Here is a 20,943-nt window from a genome sequence, read left to right on the forward strand (position 1 = left end):
ACCATTGACGTGTTGTCGGACCGGACAAGCACATGATGACCAGTCAGATTTGACCCGCCAATCCCCCTCTGGTTTCACGTTGGCCCCCATCCTGTTAGTGAAGCATCGGTCATGATGACCTCCCCACGAGAAGACGCCACCCCTATAACACTCCGGCTCTCAGAAATGTAACCCGTTTTCAGTGCACATACACAGGCAGGAGAAACATCAATCATGCGATCACTATATCTTGCCAAGCTGTTGCTCCATCTCTGAAGAGGCTTTCTTTGACCTCTTCCTAGGCACATTGGGACCTGTAAGTGCACTGGAGAATTGTCCTTACATGGTGGCATTGTAAACATTACTATCAGCAGTTTGCCTGAAGAACATGTTGTTTTTGAACGGGCTGAACAGTCGATTTGTCAAGACCCAAACAAGCCACGCCACGGCCATCTGCACAACAGATCAAATAATGTCATCTGGAGAAGATGGGCTCATACCTGATGAATGTACAGACCCACCGCTCAACCCCCCTGCAGCAGAGAGGAGGAAACATTCTGTGGTGTTGCTTCTGTTTTCTCTGTGAAAAATCACTTTCAGAGTCGTGGGATTTTGATGCCAGAAGATAGACTTTATTACATGGAAATAAAGCAGAATTAGTCTGCAGAGTTGACCGACCAGTTCTCACACACTCTTTTATACAGTTTTCCTATAGCTTTCCCGTAAGGTGGGGGTCAATACATCATATACCTTTTCAAACACTGCACCAATATTGTTTATCAATTCTTCCATTTTTAGTTGTGAATTCAGTGGTAACACTTTATAATAACGTTCAGTTATAAGTCACTCATAAGTTAATGATGAACTAATCATTTAGAAAACATTCATAAATGATTAATAAGTGCTATGTTAACATTTTATGAATGTTTTGTTAAATTAGTTTTAAGTAATTTATAAATGAATAATTGATGATTAACTTATCGACAAAAATGACTTTACATTCATGAATTATTAATGTATTGTAAGTTTTGTATGTGTTGTAAGTTATCTTAAAACAATTGTAAATGAGAAGACCAACGCCTGTGAAGAGACGACTCAACGCCTGCGAAGAGACGACTCAACGCCGGCGATATGTTATCCCCTAAATATTACATGATTAACTAAATGTATTTTTTCCAGGTACTCTCTGATATGCACTTACTGTAAAGCTTCTTTAAAACCCTATGATTGTTAGCCAGAGGAGAACTGGCCCCTGACTAGCCTGGGTTCTCCCAAGGTTTTTTTCTCCATCCAATCTGATGGAGTTTTGGTTCCTTGCCACTGTTGCCTTGCTTTTGGCTTGCTTAGTTGGGGATATTTAATATTCAACAATATTATTGAACTGTGTTGTACTACTTTCATGTTATCACTGTGAAGCTGCTTTGATGCAATCTGTATTGTGAAAAGCGCTATATAAATAAATGTGACTTGACTTGACTTGACTTAAATCATGAAATAAATCAAACAGATCATTAGTAGATGGGTTATATGTTATTAGTTGATACATTATTTATCACTTATAAATTATTGTAGTATTTGTCAAAATTGTTGTAGTATCATTATCAATGATAAACGATGGTTAATCATGAACAAATGATGAACAAACCATTAATAAATGACCAGAATAAATGTATTGTTGTATTGTAAGCTGGTCTGTGTTCAAAAGCACAAACATGCAAGTATGCTAAAGCAGTATTTTTAAGAGTAGGCATAATTTATTTGTTTTGAAACGGATAAACATTTATAAATTCCTTACAGTCAGGAGCTTCCAGTGGGTTATGTCAAATCCTTTCACTCATCAGCACAGACTTGTTCTGTGTGGAGTGTGTGCGATCTCGTGATAATGTGAGATCTTCCTTCCACTGATGCTCACATCAGATGCACAGTGTTTAAAGACTCTGTGTGTCAGAGAAGACAGCTGTCTATACCCTCATCAGTCAGCACTTACACTACAGTACACACTACAAAGTGTTCAACACCTGTTATAGATGATGTGTAAACGCATGAATAAATCATTTACAAAGCTTACAAAACTACTCATCACTTGTAAATGTGTTTTCATTTGTAGATCTTTCTTACCTGTTACAAATTATGTGTACGTGTATACGGGTCATTTATAACACTTTCTGCATCCCCTAATCTAAAGTGTAAACTATTGTGTATATTAATACTAATGTGTGTATTATTAAGTGAACTATAAGTGTAAATTTGAAGCTGTTGTAAAATAGTTGATAAATGCAAACCTACAAGTTGAAGCACTACTGTCACGAACGCCGGTGAAGATTCCTCAATCGGTAAACTGTGTGTGTGAGAGTATTAGAGTGTGTGAGAACACTCATTGTGAAGTCTTGTTTGCTCCGGCGATATTTCTGAGCGTTATTTTCCCTGTGTTGTTCTGCCCGTGTTTGACTCTGCTTTGGATTCCCTTGTACGATGTTTGCCTGGACTACCTCTATTATTGTTTGCTGCCTGCCCTGATCCTCTGCCTGTTATGACCATGTTAACTGCTCTGCATCTGATATTGTTGTTTGACCTGGTGTTTTGACCCACGCCTGTCTGTACTCTGAACTTGCTTTGTGTTAATAAACCACACATGGATAAGCCAGAGTCGTTGTTACAACTACACTACCCACAGTCCTTAAACAAAATAAAAAAGTTGCTGTTACAGCAAAAATAGGAATTATGGCAATCTCCACAGTGTTATTTCCATTGTTTCCCACATAAACACAGGGCAGTGGTGTTTTCTGGACGGTTTTATTTAATTACTTTATGCAGAGTGTTGCTAAAAATGTTCTTGTAATTACAATAAAAATAAATCAACAACAAAACAATAGTTTGTATAGTGTTCAGATTCACACCACGTTGCCCAAAAACATTTTTAACCATCCAAAGTTGGTTGATGATCATAGATTGACTTGATTTAAAGTGGTTTTGGGCCCTTTTCAAATCAGCAGAAAGCAGACCAGTGTTCTCTTAAAATCTTTATATTTACAAATACAAAATGTCATCACATTATCAGAACACATAGGCCACAAATCCTACACCATATCATACTAAAGAAAATATAAATCTTTTGGCTGACAACGTTATTCTCCACAAGAGTCCTGCAGCGCAAACTGATCTCACCGATGTGTGCAACGTGTGCATGAAAACAAATCTCAGAAATATGATTTACAAGATTATAATTGAAAACAGAGTCAGACTATTTAAAAGATTATATAAATATTCATAGCTTATAAACAACAGATACTGCTTGATAATGAAATAATGTGCAGCTTACTTTACCAGTCTTTCGCCTGTGTATCCAGTGATATAGTTGTCATCCAGCTTACTATTTGGTATGGCATCATCATTTTTCTATAGTTCAAAAGTTTCTGCTTTAAATAGTTCTCTCCAAGGCTACTATATACGCGTGCAATTCTTTAATGTCGAACAACATCATACTGTTACGGTGAAATGCACATTGATTCAGCTCTTGCTTGTTTATTGCATATCACACAAACAACTACTGTTTACATGTATAATAAGCTAAATAAATGTAATAACGGCATCCTCCTTATCTCCAGCAGGGGAAGACACGTTATCTTCGTCGGAGCAGTTATGAATTAAGTAAAGAGTGACTGATTTCTGTAAGTGTACATTTTGCTCTAGATGTGTGGCTCAGGCCAATGACAGTTCAGCGCAGTGCAAGCTGTGTAACACACCGCTGTGTAACACCGTTTTGTCCCACATTTGGTGAGTTTGGCTTCGCATAAAATGTTTGTGTGCCATGATCAAACATACATGGACACTGAGTCACAGTTCACCAGTGTTTGTATACAAAATGTGTCCTTTTTTGCTCAAGTCAAGTCAAGTCAAGTCACCTTTATTTATATAGCGCTTTTTACAATACAGATTGCTCAATGCATGCTCTTTTTTTGTGCACTAAATTTGCTCCTCTTTTTTACCTCCACCCTTTTGGAAGTTTTTGCAAGTTTTCTCTGCTTTGTATCATAATTACAATTTACCAAAGCATGATTTTTCATTTCTTATGTGATGGAAATGGGCTTCCGTAGTAGAGGGGGGTTTTTTCAGACAGGATCACGATCCACGATTCTTTTTCATGTTAGTTTTTTAAACTATTTTGCAAGTGACTGAGCAGTACAGCCAAACTAAAGCACAGACTTCACTGTATGAATTAAATATACACTGATTCTTAAAGCTACTGAAGTTATTCAGTCAAAAGCAGTGAGTGATTTTCATTTGTATTTTGTTGTTTGATTTACATTAATGACAGATGGCAGCAGGTTTATTAGGCTGTTGTCACTTTAAGACCGGTGCACGCCACAGATCTAATATACTAGTAATAGCACGGAACTGTTAACATAACTTAAGATATCATAAAAATCTGAGAAAAATCTGAAAAAAATCCAAGTCCAGGCACTCAGTAGGTTACAAAAGTAAAAAAGCCTTTATTATTATTTAAGATACTAAAGATACTTAAGATATGTTTATGTAAACATTCTAAGTATGTGCTTCTCCATTTTATGCACCAAGTTTGCTGATTTTCTAACTTAACTTGCCCTTCTGAAGACTGTGCTGAACGGTTTGTGCTGTTTTTCCTCACTGGGGCCTATTTGTAGTATCTTCTTAAAATACATGTTAAAAAAAAAACCTTGAAGCACTGCTCTTCTGCCTTACCTTCCAGTGGCGGAGCCAGGATTTTTTCATAGGGGTGGCCAGGCAAGGGCCAGCAAACAGTCTGGGGTGGCATATAAATCTTAATTATTTTAACATAAAAATTATTTTAAATAATGTATTGGACTGTTTTAGTGCCTTCCTACACAACTGAATACAGTTCATTTGTACTTAATTGTAATTGAGATAGTAGTGAAGGAATCATGGAATACTGAGTGAATTTGATCTTTTTTTTATTATTATTAGCTACTACCTCCAGGCATAGGCTATTAATAAAGAGTACACACACTATAGCTAAAGTTCAACTTGCTCAGTTAGCTTGGTTCTGGTTCTCAAAACCCCCAACATTGTTGCACCTTCATGGATGAGACATGCAGATAACTACTGTAGTTCGAAGATTATTTAACCTTCATTGAATTTTATATAATCAATTAACTCTTCAACTTTCTATATTAGTTGTCAAAATAAAGAATCTAATCCGTTCTATCATACCTAAATTAAAAAGGGGGGAAAACATCTCTTTTGAATCTCTATGTCCAAGAATGTGAACAAGGCGGAAGTAAACAGCACATAAATACCAGAATGTAAAATTAGTTATTTTATGTATTTAAAAATAATAATTTTTAGTTTTGCCTTTACAAATTAACGCAAAATTACCGCCTATCTTCTAGTAGCTTACAAATGCACAGTGCTCAAATTTATTTGAACATTAAAAAAAATCACATAGCCTGTCAGTTTGTGCCTTAAATTGTGATTTCACATGGCAGAATATTTTAGTCGAGACATATGTGACGCATATATAACAAATACATGCATGCATGCAGTTTTGACACAGATTTGATCGCCTTTTTGATTATTTCATGAGTTAGCTAATTGACGACAGAATTACTGCTACAGCACGCCACATTGCGCGTGATGTGCAAGTACAGTACAACGGCTGTCAGGACAGGAAAGTTAGTTTTACTGACATTTGTTGACCTTACAACATCTCATCTTACCACAGTTACTGATTCAGGACAACGCGCTTTTCTCCGCATCTGACAGAAGTGTCACAAGCTTTCACACAGATCTTTCATAATAAAAGTAGAATCAGAAAAAAAAGAGAATTACGTTGTTGTTGCTTTGACTGCAACCCACCAGTTGAGAAACATCGAATCTATATTTACTATGCTCCGATCACTGCTCAAGCTCATTCGGTACCCGTACATCTCCGCACTCGTTTGACTTGCGCCTGGCGCTGAGGTGAAGTTGGAGTGCGCGTCTGAAAAGTCTCACGTTTTTTGTGGTCTTAAAGCGACGGTTCTGTGTTTTAAAAACAAAATTCTTGTAAAAATTAGAGCGAAACAGAAACAGCAGTTGTGAGAGGGGTGGCCAAAGGGGTGGCCAAGCTTAAGCCAAGGGTGGCCATGGCCACCCCTGGCCACCCCCTGGCTCCGCCACTGTTACCTTCTATGTTACACTACCTGACTCTACAGTTCCGGCTGACATTTGTGCCGTAAGACCTCCGTTATGGTCTCTCTGTAGGATCATAAGTCAGGCAGCGGCTTATCAAATCCTTGCATTCTGCACACGTTTTAAAAAAAAAAGAGCACTGGTTAGTCATGTATGTAAACAGGTATGTGACAATCAAATGTATGACAATGCCATCTGTTCTCTTACCTCTGGATACTGTGGGGTCATCCCTCACATCATTTTATGGCTGTTGTCCGGTCATTTCGAATAGTGCGGTGCCCAGACCATAGACTGTTGTTGGGCCCACATGATATTTTATGGGGCACTCAGGTGGGGGCAAACCTCCTATTCATTAAAGCAAGAGATTTCTACATTGAGCAAACATTTCATTTATCTGTTTTCACTTATCTATTCTTATACCTGACTTATACTCTACCTGACTCCTTAGCTACGGCTGAATTGTCCCTGGTGAAACCATTCATCCTGTAAGATCTCCTTTAAAGTTGGTCTCTTTGTAGGATCATAAGTCAGGCAACGGCTTATCAAATCCTGGCATTCTGCACAAGTTTTCAAAAGAGCACTGGTTAGTCATGTATCTATGACACTGCCATCTGTTTAACAATCCTATTGTCTTTGTGTTATTGGTGACTGTTCTCTTACCTCTGGTTACTGTGAGGTCATCCCTCATACAGAAAATCATTCTATCATAAGGCTGTAGTCCGTACACCATTTCGTACAGCACAGTGCCCAGACCATAGACCGTTGTTGGGCCCGCATGATATTTTATGGGGTACTCAGGTGGGCGGCAACCTCCTGTTCATTAAAGCAAATCATTTTTCCATTGAGTAAATATTTAATTTGTCTGTTTTCAATTATCTATTAATTAAATCAATAATTTGATCATTAAATCGCCACAGAAGACTGACATATTACATTACAGCTTACTGCCAATTCACCTAGATGTTCTCTTGTGTGGCCAGAAGACTTGACAATCCTACTGCCACTGAAGTCTATTAATGTAAGTTCCATTGTCTCTGTATTGACCAGGATGTTGTCAGGTTTGATGCTACAATGGAAGACTCCCCGGTCAAGACAGTGCTTTGCTGCGAGCACTGCTTGGAACATCAGGTCACTTGCCTGTGATTCATTCAGTCGAGGCCTGTTGTTCTCGAGGAATAAGCGCAAGCTCTGGCAGGGATGCGGATACTCCAGAATGAGGATGTATTCTTTACTCTCTTCAAACCATTCCCACATATACACAATGTTGGGATTTAACGGAGGCTGTTTCAGCAACAGATTGATAGCCACTTCTGCAAACACTGGATCGGCACACCCAGGCTAGAGAAATGTTTTTATCAAAAGATTAGCTCACTATGGGCATCTCATTTTTCCCACAAACTTGTATCTAGATAAATTAGATACATTTTGATATATTCATAAAGTTTTGCAAACATACAATTTTAATATACTTGTCTGTTGCCCTCTTCCGGATGAATTTCATGGCAATCTGCAAAAGAAAAAGAAAACATGCATATGTAAATTAATTTTCTATCTAATTAATATTAATGACTGTATATTCTCATTAACACAAATTTTCATTTTAAATTATTTTAACCATAAGATCTATATGGTATTTTTGGTGCATACAGCTAGAGTAATTCTACCTTCTGGTTATCAGATTTCCGGATCCCCTCATACACAGAGCCATTGCCACCTCTTCCAATTAACCTCTTGTATTCATAAAGTTTCTGATATGGAACTGCAAAAAATGTACAAAAAAAGAACATGTTAATTTATATAAACTTGAATAGCAGTGCTGGGTGTGAATTAACAGACAATAAATATACACATCCAATGTAAATCAGGAGATTAAATATGGATCGTGTTTATAGTTAAGTGAGAGTAAAACAGCATGATAATCAATCAGTTTCTTTATAATCATATTTTTTTAAATGGGGACTATTGTATTTAGCGACAAAAAATATTGGGTCAAGAGTACTAGTTTCATCTTTTAGATCTGGAATACTGGATGAGGTATTAGACAAACGACATGTGTAAAAACACACAGACTTAAGGAAACTAAACACAAGTGTGAAACAATCCTTGCAGGAACAAGAAACAGTTGGCAAGTATAAAAAGACTTACGGGGACCTGGAGGAATGTAAATGACCAGATCTCCAAAACGTCTTCTTCACCTAGAAACGGGCCAAATTGGTAGTCATTTTTGAGGATCAGCTGGATCCAACTGAAAATCAGTTGGATCCTTCAGAGCCGTTGGCTTGAAGACCAATGGATTTGGTTGAGGATCATCTAGATCCTGCAGAGTCGTTGGCTTGAGGACAGATGGACCCGGTTGAGGATCAGCTGGATCCTGCAGAGCATCTGTCTTGAGGACGGATGGACCCGGTTGAGGATCAGCTGGAACCGGCTGAGCTGCTGTCTCGAGGACGGATGGACCCTGTTGAGGATCAGCTGGATCCTGCAGAGCCACTGATTTAAGCATAGAAGGATCTGGTTGCGGATTGGTAAGATGCTGCTGAGCCTCTGGCTCGAGAATAGATGGACCTGGTTGAGGATCAGCTAAATTTGTGTCAGGCTGTGGTGGAACAGGGCCTTCTTTGTTGTGCTTTTTGTATCGTATTTTTGTATTTATAGAGGGTATGCGCATGACGTCACCGTCGGTCGGAGTGAATGCGGTCACGCCCACAAGTGGCAAAAAGACTGAGCGGCAGCATTTGTTTTCAGCGTGAACGCCGTGAAAATCACACAAAACACATCTAAAACGGGAAAGAGCTTTGCGATTGACTGTACAACTAGATTTGACCAGAAATCTGAGGTACTGTATATTTTTACAGACTGCAAAAAGCTACAGAACAGACTATATTCTGCATAATTGGATGTTTTTAAATGAACACTGACAAAAAACTATACAAGTTTTAGGGCTGGACGATATGATGATATACAGTATAACATTAATGTAAGTGATCACTCGGATTTAGACCTATCTATATTGTATTTATATAAAACGTTTACAGGCAAATTGTCTTCATTTATTTCCCCGGCGTCGAAATCAGGCACATATAAATGTCAGGAAACACGATTCCTGGCTGCATGTCAATATCCATGGATCACTGGATCTTTGATAAGTTGTAAGGAACACTATATCGAGTCCAACTTTTAGTTTAAACTGATAATAGTTTGTTTTACTCGCGTTAACGCAGTTTCCCTTATTAACTCCAGTCACGCAGCAGCTCTTCTGCCACTCAGTCCCGCTGAGGGGGGCGTGTTCCGGCGGGGAAGTGACGTTATTGCATTCCCTCTATAGTCTGCCACAGAGCCATAGAGAGAAAGAGTTGCGACACTCCCATAGACCGCCATAGGAACTTTGGAATGCGGAAGTAACGCGTGTCGTGGAGCGGCCAAGGGGGTAATCCATCGACCGGAAGTTGAAGCCGGCCGGGTGCCGCCATGTTGTAGCAGAACTTCACTTGCGCTAGCATTTCCATTGACTCCCATTCATTTTGGCGTCACTTTGACAGCGAATAACTTTACATCTGAGGCGTTTAAAGACTCCGTTTGTCCATTATTTATTTCTAAAGAAACACGACAATGTATAAAGGGCTCCATTACCTTCTATGTTACACTATGGCCCCGTAGAAACAGTTTTAGTAAAAATAGGCTAACGATTGCGTCATAACCACTCGACTCTCTGTCGCGCTGTACAGAAATGACCGTACAGACAGGAGGAGAAGCTCGCAGGCGATCGGGGGGACGTCCCGTCAAGAGAGAAGCCCATAGATAATGAGTCCATAAAAGCAACGGAATACTTACTCCTGCTCACTCACGATAAAGGACTCTTTGCTCAAGTTCCCCGTCTCTGCAAGATTAACGTTGGCAATTTTCACGCACCGCTACTAGAAGATTAACGTCTGTCAGACAGCTTGCTCACGTCATCAAGCTTAGTTTGAGTCGGTTTGAGTCTGCGCGTCAGGAACGGAAGTGCTCAAAAATCGCTAAAAATGGGCTTCAACTGTCTCAACTGAGTTCCAATGAGATGGCTCTGTCCATTTCTTATACTGTCTATGGGAGCGGCCTGTCTATGGGAGCGGCCAATAGTTCCAAACACTGATAGTTTCTCCATTGAACCCCATTCATTTTCAGTGCTTCAGAAGTACGTTCGCTGGTAAATTAATGAAATTACTGTATTTTTTTACTTTTACACACATTAGCCGACCTCTCGTGAATCTAGTCTGTAGTTATATTTAATGTAGCCAGTTTTAGTAAATGTTTATTGGAAGATAATAGGTTAATTGCAGCGATAGCTTACGTGACCAACACTTCACTAACGTTAGCTAACTGGTAACCTGATGTATATAATATATTTAATAATATTTTAAATGTATATATATATATATAACCTATATATAATATTATATACACACACACACACACACACAATTCATTTATTTAAATGGGTTAGGGAGGGTTATATGTATTTAGGAACATAGTTAATTCACTCATTAACTATCTCTCCGGTTTAATTTTATGAAGAATATTTTTCGGTTGAATATTTACCGAACATTGCTGTATATAGTCGTTGCTTTCTACGTTATGTGAGCAGTCTATTTCCCTCCTAAATTATTCATTTGTACATGCACAGCGTAATTATTTATATTTTGTGTTGGTTGGAATTCTGAACGGACTGCAGACCTCTTTGCGTAATCAAGAAGGTATAGGCTAATGGCTGAATTGGAATTTATAAGCAAGATCACGGGAATCAATAGCCTAATACAGCCCAGTTGTGCTAAAATAAATATCATGAGACGTCCATCATCAGATGAATGACATGGAAAAGTTAAGTTAGAGCCGCTAAAGCCAGTGGTGCTACCCATGCGAACATGAACACTAAGCTTTTCCCTCCAAAAAAATAGCCTAAAACTTATCTAAGTTGTCACCCTGCCTCTCCAAATGCAAAACTGACAGTAACAAAATGCAATAACAGCTTAAAAAGTACTTGGGTGAGTGTTTTATTTTATATTTACCGTTTAATAATCCAATCGCTGCTGTCTGTCCATAGAAGAACATGACAGCCCGCGTGTGTTTTGGAACTAATGGGGCTTACATGAACCACGTGACAGCCGTCACGGCGACATCAAAGCGTGTCGCAACTCTTTCTCTCTATGGCTCTGCCTGGTCTGCCAGGTTCTCTTGAATAACCCACTTAACCCTCATGTGGTGTTCAAAACCCTATAACACCTGTGGTGTTCCCGGTCAAAAATGACCGGGCCATAAAAAAAACCTTATAAATCACTCATTATACCATATTTTCACCCAATCTTGGATTCAATCTTTTTGTCAACATGTTCTCTTTCAATTAGGACTGGTTTTATATTTTGATTTGCATCTGAATAATCATAGGCCTCATTTATTTGAGAGTAGGCATTTCATTTTTTGAGTAATTTTTTTTAAAAAAATTGAATAATTTTGGAAATATTAAATAAAATCTGAAGAAAATTGGTACTGTTGATCACACTAGTCAACTTAACATTTTCACCAGGAATTTTGTTTTGATACTTTTGTTTTGTAAAAAATATGGCACATAGTCACACTTGTGGTGTTCCCGGTCAAAAATGACCGGCCTATAAAAAATAGCTTATAAGTCACTCATTATACCATATTTTCACCCAATCTTGGATTCAATCTTTTTGTCAACTTGTTCTCTTTCAATTAGGACTGGTTTTATATTTCTGTTTGCATCTGATTAATCGGGGGCCTCATTTGTCTGAGAGTAGGCATCTCATTTTTTGAGTAAAAAACAAATAATTTATGAGTAAATTTGGAAATATGAAAAAAAAAAATGAAAAAAATGGCTACTGTTGATCACACTAGTCTACTCTGATGTTTCACCAGGAATTTTGTTTTGAAACTTTTGTTTTGTAAAAAATATGGCTCATAGTCACACTTGTGGTGTTCCCGGTCAAAAATGACCGGCCTATAAAAAATAGCTTATAAGTCACTCATTATACCATATTTTCACCCAATCTTGGATTCAATCTTTTTGTCAACTTGTTCTCTTTCAATTAGGACTGGTTTTATATTTCTGTTTGCATCTGATTAATCGGGGGCCTCATTTGTCTGAGAGTAGGCATCTCATTTTTTGAGTAAAAAACAAATAATTTATGAGTAAATTTGGAAATATGAAAAAAAAAATGAAAAAAAATGGCTACTGTTGATCACACTAGTCTACTCTAATGTTTCACCAGGAATTTTGTTTTGAAACTTTTGTTTTGTAAAAAATATGGCTCATAGTCACACTTGTGGTGTTCCCGGTCAAAAATGACCGGCCTATAAAAAATAGCTTATAAGTCACTCATTATACCTTATTTTCACCCAATCTTGGATTCAATCTTTTTGTCAACTTGTTCTCTTTCAATTAGGACTGGTTTTATATTTCTGTTTGCATCTGATTAATCATGGGCCTCATTTATCTGAGAGTAGGCATGGTCAAAAATGGTCACAATGGCCGACCATTGAAAGTGAATGGGAGAGACTGAAAATAACAGAACAATTTAGTTTTCAGGAGCATGTTCATTATTTTCATGTACACATATGAGCATGTGTGCTTGCAAACATCGAGCCCTTGGACCTGTGCATGTATCGATACATTTATACACACGCTATCCAGACACACACACGTTAAAACACACAAACTTTTTTAAATATTACACACATTCTTTTCCACAGAGAGAAATTTGATCCTACCCTAACCTGCATCTAATATACATTTATCCATCTGACATTACCACACACACACACACACAGGCCGTGATCAGATTTTTGACTCAGAAACTAGTGAGGAGGAGGAAATTCAGGATGCATCTTGCAGTGAAGATGTTTCTGAAGAGGAAGGCACCACTGAATCGGCTACGGAGCTTGAAACAACTGATGAGGAGCAGTCTTCCAGTGATGAGGGCCCAGCTGAGGTTACCGTTTCATTCTGGTCAAAAGATGGAACTTTGTCCTGGCCTTCATCCCCACCTATGAGGCAAGGCAGGTTTTCTTCTGAATGCCTTCCTCTTCAGAAACATCTTCACTGCAAGATGCATCCTGCATGTCCTCCTCCTCACTAGTTTCTGAGTCAAAAATCTGATGAATAACATCATGTGCAGAGCTGTTTTGCCATTGTGCTGCCACAAATGAATGACAAGCAAGGTGCTGTGAGGCATTTTATATATGCCTGTGCTATCACATGATGTATATTTGTAAATATTGTCTAGTTCTGTGTGAGAACCTCACAGTTCCAAAACAAAATGTCATAATATTTTGTCTGGAAGCTGTGATGAAACAAGACCATGAAAGAAAGATTCTTTTGAAGCCGGGTCACTGCAGTCACGGCCAGTTTGTGTGTGTGTGTGTGTGTGTGTGTGGTAATGTCAGATGGATAAATGTATATTAGATGCAGGTTAGGGTAGAATCAAATTTCTCTCTGTGGAAAAGAATGTGTGTAATACTCAAAAAAGTTTGTGTGTTTTAACGTGTGTGTCTGGGTAGCGTGTGTATAAATGTATCGATACATGCACAGGTCCAAAGGCTCGATGTTTGCAAGCACACATGCTCATATGTGTACATGAAAATAATGAACATGCTCCTGAAAACTAAATTGTTCTGTTATTTTCAGTCTCTCCCATTCACTTTCAATGGTCGGCCATTGTGACCATTTTTGACCATGCCTACTCTCAGATAAATGAGGCCCATGATTAATCAGATGCAAACAGAAATATAAAACCAGTCCTAATTGAAAGAGAACAAGTTGACAAAAAGATTGAATCCAAGATTGGGTGAAAATATGGTATTATAAGTGATTTATAAGCTATTTTTTATAGGCCGGTCATTTTTGACCGGGAACATCTCAAGTGTGACTATGTGCCATATTTTTTACAAAACAAAAGTTTCAAAACAAAATTCCCGGTGAAACATTAGAGTAGACTAGTGTGATTAACAGTAGCCATTTTTTTCATATTTTTTTTTTCATATTTCCAAATTTACTCATAAATTATTTGTTTTTTACTAAAAAAATTAGATGCTCACTCTCAGATAAATGAGGCCCACGATTAATCAGATGCAAACAGAAATATAAAACCAGTCCTAATTGAAAGAGAACAAGTTGACAAAAAGATTGAATCCAAGATTGGGTGAAAATATGGTATAATGAGTGATTTATAAGCTATTTTTTATAGGCCGGTCATTTTTGACCGGGAACACCACAAGTGTGACTATGTGCCATATTTTTTACAAAACAAAAGTTTCAAAACAAAATTCCTGGTGAAACATTAGAGTAGACTAGTGTGATCAACAGTAGCCATTTTTTTTCATTTTTTTTTTTCATATTTCCAAATTTACTCATAAATTATTTGTTTTTTACTCAAAAAATGAGATGCCTACTCTCAGACAAATGAGGCCCCCGATTAATCAGATGCAAACAGAAATATAAAACCAGTCCTAATTGAAAGAGAACAAGTTCACAAAAAGATTGAATCCAAGATTGGGTGAAAATATGGTATAATGAGTGACTTATAAGCTATTTTCTATAGGCCGGTCATTTTTGACCGGGAACACCACAAGTGTAACAATGTAACAAAACTCCCACAAAAAAATAAGAAAATTTTCAAAAAAACCCTGAGATTTAGTTAAACCGTTTGGGAACAAAGTCACTAAGTTTCAGTCCAAAGCGATAACATTAACTAGTATTTTCGGGAAAAAGAAAATCTTCTCCGGGTCAAATTGACCCGAACACCACATGAGGGTTAAGACTTTTTTCTTCTGCCTTTTTTCTATAAAAAATAAATTAAACGGATAAGGAAGCAGACGAGTTCAAAATTACCAAGTGGTCAAATGATATATCTCCAAGGCCGATATATTGCCCGTTATTCGGCTTCTTCTTTTTATATATATATATGGGCATCGGCCGATAATTTTTTCTGTTAGTCCGATGTGTTGGAAGCGGGACTTTTATTTTGACAGCGCTGCAACGTCGTATCTGAGAACGGCAACGCCTGAGCACACAGTGCTCCCGTCTTCATTATTTATGGTCTCTCTCTGTTTAACAGTTTTGTCTTATATGTTAATAGATAGAACTGTTAAACAAAGAAAATGAAAGCCTATACAAAAAAAGTTAACTGTAAGCCTATACGAAAAAGTATTATAGCGTTTGCATTATATTATTTGTAACAGAAAGGCAAACACATAACTTAGGCCTATTTAGCCTACTTTTTTCATTTACCGTCAGCATTCAGGAACGCATTTATATCATTTAAATAAATCTTTGAATATCTATATCTTATAAACTATAACATCTTAAAAATATATTTAATTTCACAAACTTTGCAGACGAACCCAGCAGTCAGATATTCTGAAGTGCGCATTTGTAGCCTGCATGTTACTCAGTGCGTGACGGTCAGTCTGTGTGGACAGGAGTCAGCTTCACTGAAGACGCACAATACACAAACTTTAAACCCTTGATTTCAAACTATGCTGTGCTATTCAGTTTCCCACTAAGTCTGCGCTCTAAGATATCGACATCGGCCATAAAAAACAACAACAATAAAGGTCGACCACTATAGCAACAGAATTTAGAAGTCAAATATTAAGGCTAGACCTCAAGAAACAATTTTGTCTCCAAAAATAACGTGAAATGTGATGTACGGTATATCATGAGTAATTTTTATTTTTGTCAGAAACGCTCTATCTACTGTGTATAAACTGTGTAATCTAGCCTTTATAGAGACCGTAATGTTTTTGCTTTTTTTTCAAAAAAAAAAAAAAAAAAAAACTATTTACTTTAGACATGAGATGCCATAAGTTACTAGTTTAAGCGTAGGCCTACCTGTTGGGCTGTTCTCCACGACCTCTGATGTAGGAGAAGCCTCTTCCTGTTTGTTCAGGTGATAGTCACTTCTTCTCGGATTCTCATTGAAATCAAAAGCAAATTGCTTGATTTGCTTCAAGTGTTTGATAGTCTTCGTTTCTGCTCGAAGTTATAATGTCGCGTCACTCAGAGCTCTTTTTTTCTCACTCCTGGCTCTGGCTGCGGAATGTATCACTGTGACGTCACATAATCATGTGTCGTCATTGGTGCTTAGCAGCCTAATATACCGAGCTGCTGCTCTGTGTCGTTATTGTGAATCAAACGAAAGAGAAAATAACTTAACTGCTCTTGACTGAATTTTAAGCTTTAATAAGTCTGGCTCATTTCCTTTATCTGAAGCATGCACAAACCAATGCTGGAATTCTCTGCACTAACTAAGGTCGATGGGTGGACTGGATTTGCCTAATATTAAGCTATACCAGTGGTCTGGTCTGCACGTCTAAGATATATTTAGGGGTTCAAGCACTTCAGTGCTGAAACCCTATTGTTATTGTTAATTTTCCCATCATGCAACATTCTCCATGTAAAACTGATTGGGCAGGACGAACCGTAAGTCGTAGAGACTTGAAACTTTGGGGGCTGGTAGTACTCACACCGCCTACAGCCTCACCAAGGCACGCCCCGATTGGCCCATAGGTGGCGCTACAGCGGGCAAAAGTACGAAATGGCTCATAACTCCTCAACCGTCGGGCGTAGGCTCAAGTGTCTTACATCGTTGGAATCCTTGGCTCGAGCCGGACAAGATGCATGCCTCGGATTGGCTCGTCACCCTGGGTGCATTTTCGGGTATTTTGGGTTTTTTGTAAAACCTACTTTTGCGAACTAGTCCTAGGTTTTTGGGCCGGCCGGAACCAAACCAGTGCGGCAAGATTCTACGGAGTCCGATTGTCAATAATTATCAAAAAAAAGTTGAAATTTGGGTTCACGGTCCCTAAGGGCCGCCAAAACGTTCCGAGTGGGAGGGGCCCCTTTTACTAAATTGCCCATAACTCGTCAACGGAACGAGATATTTGCACCAAACTCAACGCGCCTGTGTGAGAGCTCATTCTGTGGTCGCGTGAAAAAGGACGGGGCGACCGGCCACTTGGTGGCGCTATAACTGTTAAACAGGTGCCAAAATGATGTATTTCTATGGCAAATCCCATGAAATGGGTGAAAGCGGCCCTCTTCCTGCCTGATTTGCTTACAACCTCACAAAACCGGCCGTGCGCATGCGTCACCTGGCCCTAAAGAGGCCTGGAAGCTTTTATGGACGTCAGGCCACCGGTGGCCCTTTAACTGTTATAAAGGTGTAAAATGCTCTATAATATCCTATGCAAAATGACATTTAAATGACTGAAAAAGGGTCTGCTCTGCTCAAAACTTCACCAAATTAGCTGAGCATGTGCGCCATATTATTCTGAGGAAGCGTGCAAAGTTTGACGGAGATCGGGCCATCGGTGGAGGTGTCGCAGTTTAAAAGGTAAAACAAAAATCACCACATTTCCATGAAAAATGAGCCAAAAAGGCAAAAAAGCGGCTTTCTCCTCTCCGAGGCACATGTTAAAAGGCTTGATAAAGTTTTTGGAAAGCAGCAGCACAAGCGTCAAGTGCGTGGACCCTAAGGTTTTTTTTTTATAGGCCTTTTTAGTCCCTTTTTATTAGGGGTTCAAGCACTTCAGTGCTGAAACCCTATTGTTATTGTTAATTTTCCCATCATGCAACATTCTCCATGTAAAACTGATTGGGCAGGACGAACCGTAAGTCGTAGAGACTTGAAACTTTGGGGGCTGGTAGTACTCAAACCGCCTACAGCCTCACCAAGGCACGCCCCGATTGGCCCATAGGTGGCGCTACAGCGGGCAAAAGTACGAAATGGCTCATAACTCCTCAACCGTCGGGCGTAGGCTCAAGTGTCTTACATCGTTGGAATCCTTGGCTCGAGCCGGACAAGATGCATGCCTCGGATTGGCTCGTCACCCTGGGTGCATTTTCGGGTATTTTGGGTTTTTCGTAAAACCTACTTTTGCGAACTAGTCCTAGGTTTTTGGGCCGGCCGGAACCAAACCAGTGCGGCAAGATTCTACGGAGTCCGATTGTCAATAATTATTAAAAAAAAGTTGAAATTTGGGTTCACGGTCCCTAAGGGCCGCCAAAACGTTCCGAGTGGGAGGGCCCCTTTTACTAAATTGCCCATAACTCGTCAACGGAACGAGATATTTGCACCAAACTCAACGCGCCTGTGTGAGAGCTCATTCTGTGGTCGCGTGAAAAAGGACGGGGCGACCGGCCACTTGGTGGCGCTATAACTGTTAAACAGGTGCCAAAATGATGTATTTCTATGGCAAATCCCATGAAATGGCTGAAAGCGGCCCTCTTCCTTCCTGATTTGCATACAACCTCACAAAACCGGCCGTGCGCATGCGTCACCTGGCCCTAAAGAGGCCTGGAAGCTTTTATGGACGTCAGGCCACCGGTGGCCCTTTAACTGTTATAAAGGTGTAAAATGCTCTATAATATCCTATGCAAAATGACATTTAAATGACTGAAAAAGGGTCTGCTCTGCTCAAAACTTCACCAAATTAGCTGAGCATGTGCGCCATATTATTCTGAGGAAGCTTGCAAAGTTTGACGGAGATCGGGCCATCGGTGGAGGTGTCGCAGTTTAAAAGGTAAAACAAAAATCACCACATTTCCATGAAAAATGAGCCAAAAAGGCAAAAAAGCGACTTTCTCCTCTCCAAGGCACATGTTAAAAGGCTTGATAAAGTTTTTGGAAAGCAGCAGCACAAGCGTCAAGTGTGTGGACCCTAAGGTTTTTTTTTTATAGGCCTTTTTAGTCCCTTTTTATCAGGGGTTCAAGCACTTCAGTGCTGAAACCCTATTGTTAGGTGTTCAAGCACGAAGTGCTGAAAACCTATTGTAATTGCTATTTGAAAAAAAAAAAAAAAACCTAAAACGCATCGTGCAGCCCAAACCGTAAGGCCTAGAGACTTGAAACCTGGCCAGGTGGTAGGGCCTCAGTTTGGGGAGAACCTATCAGAGTATGACCCCGATTGGCCCATAGGTGGCGCTACAGCAACCAAAAGTACTAAATTGCTCATAACTCCTAGACCGTTTGACTTAGAATCAACCGAATAGAATAGAATAGAACCGTTTAGAATAGAACCGTTTGACTTTTTGCACCACTGTGTTCCTTGGCTCAAGACGGACAAGACGTATATCTCGGATTCTCGATTTGAGCAAAAAAAAATTTGTTATGGCCAATTTTGTCCAAAACCTAGTTTTGCGAACTAGTCCCTGGTTTTTTGCTTGATCGGAACCAGACCAGTCTAGGACAATTCTCTGGACTCTCTAGATCAATAATTATCAAAAAAAAGTTGAACTTTGCCCTTTGGTTCACTGTAACAGGGTCATTTAGAAAAGGGGGCGTGTCAAAATACACTCAAAAGCCTATAAATCATAAATAAAAACTCAGAACTTCACAAAAATTGATGAGCACATGTGTCATAACATGCTGAAGAAGCATGCAGAGTTTCATGGAGATCGGACCATAGGTGGCGCTATAACTGTCGAAAAGGTCGCCTATTATTAGGTGTTCAAGCACGAAGTGCTGAAAACGACTCGGTTACTAACGTAACCTCGGTTCCCTGAGAGGAGGGAACGAGTATTGCGTAATAGCTTTACGCTATGGGAAAACTCCTTTTCTCGAGAAATATTGAAGTCTTTATGTAAAACGCATTGCAGCTGCACAGCATACAGCAATGAGCGAGGCAGCTCGGACCAATGACGGGGCGACTCTGAACCCGCTTCCAATGAGCGTGCTTCGCGCCCACGCGCGTCAGAGCCCGCCAAGATGGGCGTGGCCAAGGGCTATATATTGGGCGCCCCGTCGTCTGAGTTCTTTAGGTTCAATCGACTGAAGCAAACTGACCAAGCACAAGCACGGCAGATTACGCAATACTCGTTCCCTCCTCTCAGGGAACCGAGGTTACGTTAGTAACCGAGTCGTTCCCTTTCGAGAGGTTCCTCCTATTGCGTAATAGCTTTACGCTATGGGAACGCCATGTAAAACGCCGTGCGTGCTGACTTCGCTTCTATTAAGCCGGAGGCCGGAGCCTGAGCCTTTGAGCGAAGTAATTATCCAACGAGCCAGCCGAAGGCGGGTTTTATAAAGGACAACGTGGAACGGCCCGATGGGCGTCCAGAGACACACACAAGCACATTTTCATGTACTGTCATGTATGAAAAATCCTCCACATCAGTTTCAAAGATGTGATTCTATGAGGGAGGAGACAATGCTCAGCATGTACACACCCCAGCCTATGATAGTTAGACCGACAGTATGTTAGAATGCAATGAGGGGACCTGTAGGTTATAAAACCTGATAAATGTGGACGGTGAGGCCCAGCCTGCAGCCGCACAAATATCTTGAATGGGTATCCCACTCGACCACGCCCACGAGGAGGCCATGCCTCTCGTAGAGTGAGCTCTGATGCCCAAGGGGCACTGAAGGCCCTTGGCTTCATAAGCCAGCGCTATAGCATCAACTATCCAGCGCGATATTCTTTGCTTTGACACAGCCAGACCTTTAGTGCGGCCGCCAAAGCATACGAACAACTGCTCTGTCTGTCTGAACAGGGCAGAGCGTTCCAAATATACTCTGAGTGCCCTGACCGGGCAGAGTAAATTAGCGTCACTTTCGTCTGCTGGGGACGATAGCGCGGCCAAAGATATCACCTGTGCTCTGAAAGGAGTAGAGAGCACCTTAGGAATATACCCGTGTTTTGGCCTGAGGACAACCCTGCTGTCGTTAGGTCCAAACTCCAGGCAGTTAGCGCTTGATGACAGCGCGTGCAGGTCGCCCACTCTCTTGACCGAGGCGAGAGCCA

At 39.8% G+C, this 20,943-nt stretch overlaps 1 protein-coding gene across 1 annotated transcript; it reads right to left on the reverse strand.

Annotated features, from left to right (window-relative positions):
* Nucleotides 1–7,050: 7,050 nt before the first annotated feature.
* On the reverse strand, nucleotides 7,051–8,650 carry LOC130102296 (serine/threonine-protein kinase pim-2-like). Its single transcript, XM_056268285.1, has 5 exons — nucleotides 8,394–8,650; nucleotides 8,147–8,172; nucleotides 7,812–7,906; nucleotides 7,604–7,654; nucleotides 7,051–7,485 (listed from the first exon to the last, which is right to left on the reverse strand). Exons 1-5 carry the CDS (start codon nucleotides 8,648–8,650, stop codon nucleotides 7,051–7,053), a joined length of 864 nt encoding a protein of 287 aa, XP_056124260.1.
* Nucleotides 8,651–20,943: the final 12,293 nt, after the last annotated feature.

The sequence above is a fragment of the Rhinichthys klamathensis genome, unplaced genomic scaffold, assembly GCF_029890125.1.
Source record: "Rhinichthys klamathensis goyatoka isolate OS25496 unplaced genomic scaffold, OSU_Roscu_1.1 h1tg000270l_1, whole genome shotgun sequence".
Lineage (NCBI taxonomy): Eukaryota > Metazoa > Chordata > Actinopteri > Cypriniformes > Leuciscidae > Rhinichthys > Rhinichthys klamathensis.

Bases quoted from the DNA above. Each gene is read 5' to 3' on its own strand.
- LOC130102296 (XM_056268285.1), bottom strand. From the start codon at position 8,650: ATGCTTAAATCAGTGGCTCTGCAGGATCCAGCTGATCCTCAACAGGGT. The intron at 8,173-8,393 runs GTTGGATCCAGC...TACCTCATCCAG, and splicing joins AAGGATCCAACTGATTTTCA to TATTCCAGATCTAAAAGATG. The intron at 7,486-7,603 runs GTATGTTTGCAA...ACATTTCTCTAG, and splicing joins CAGACAAGTATATTAAAATT to CCTGGGTGTGCCGATCCAGT.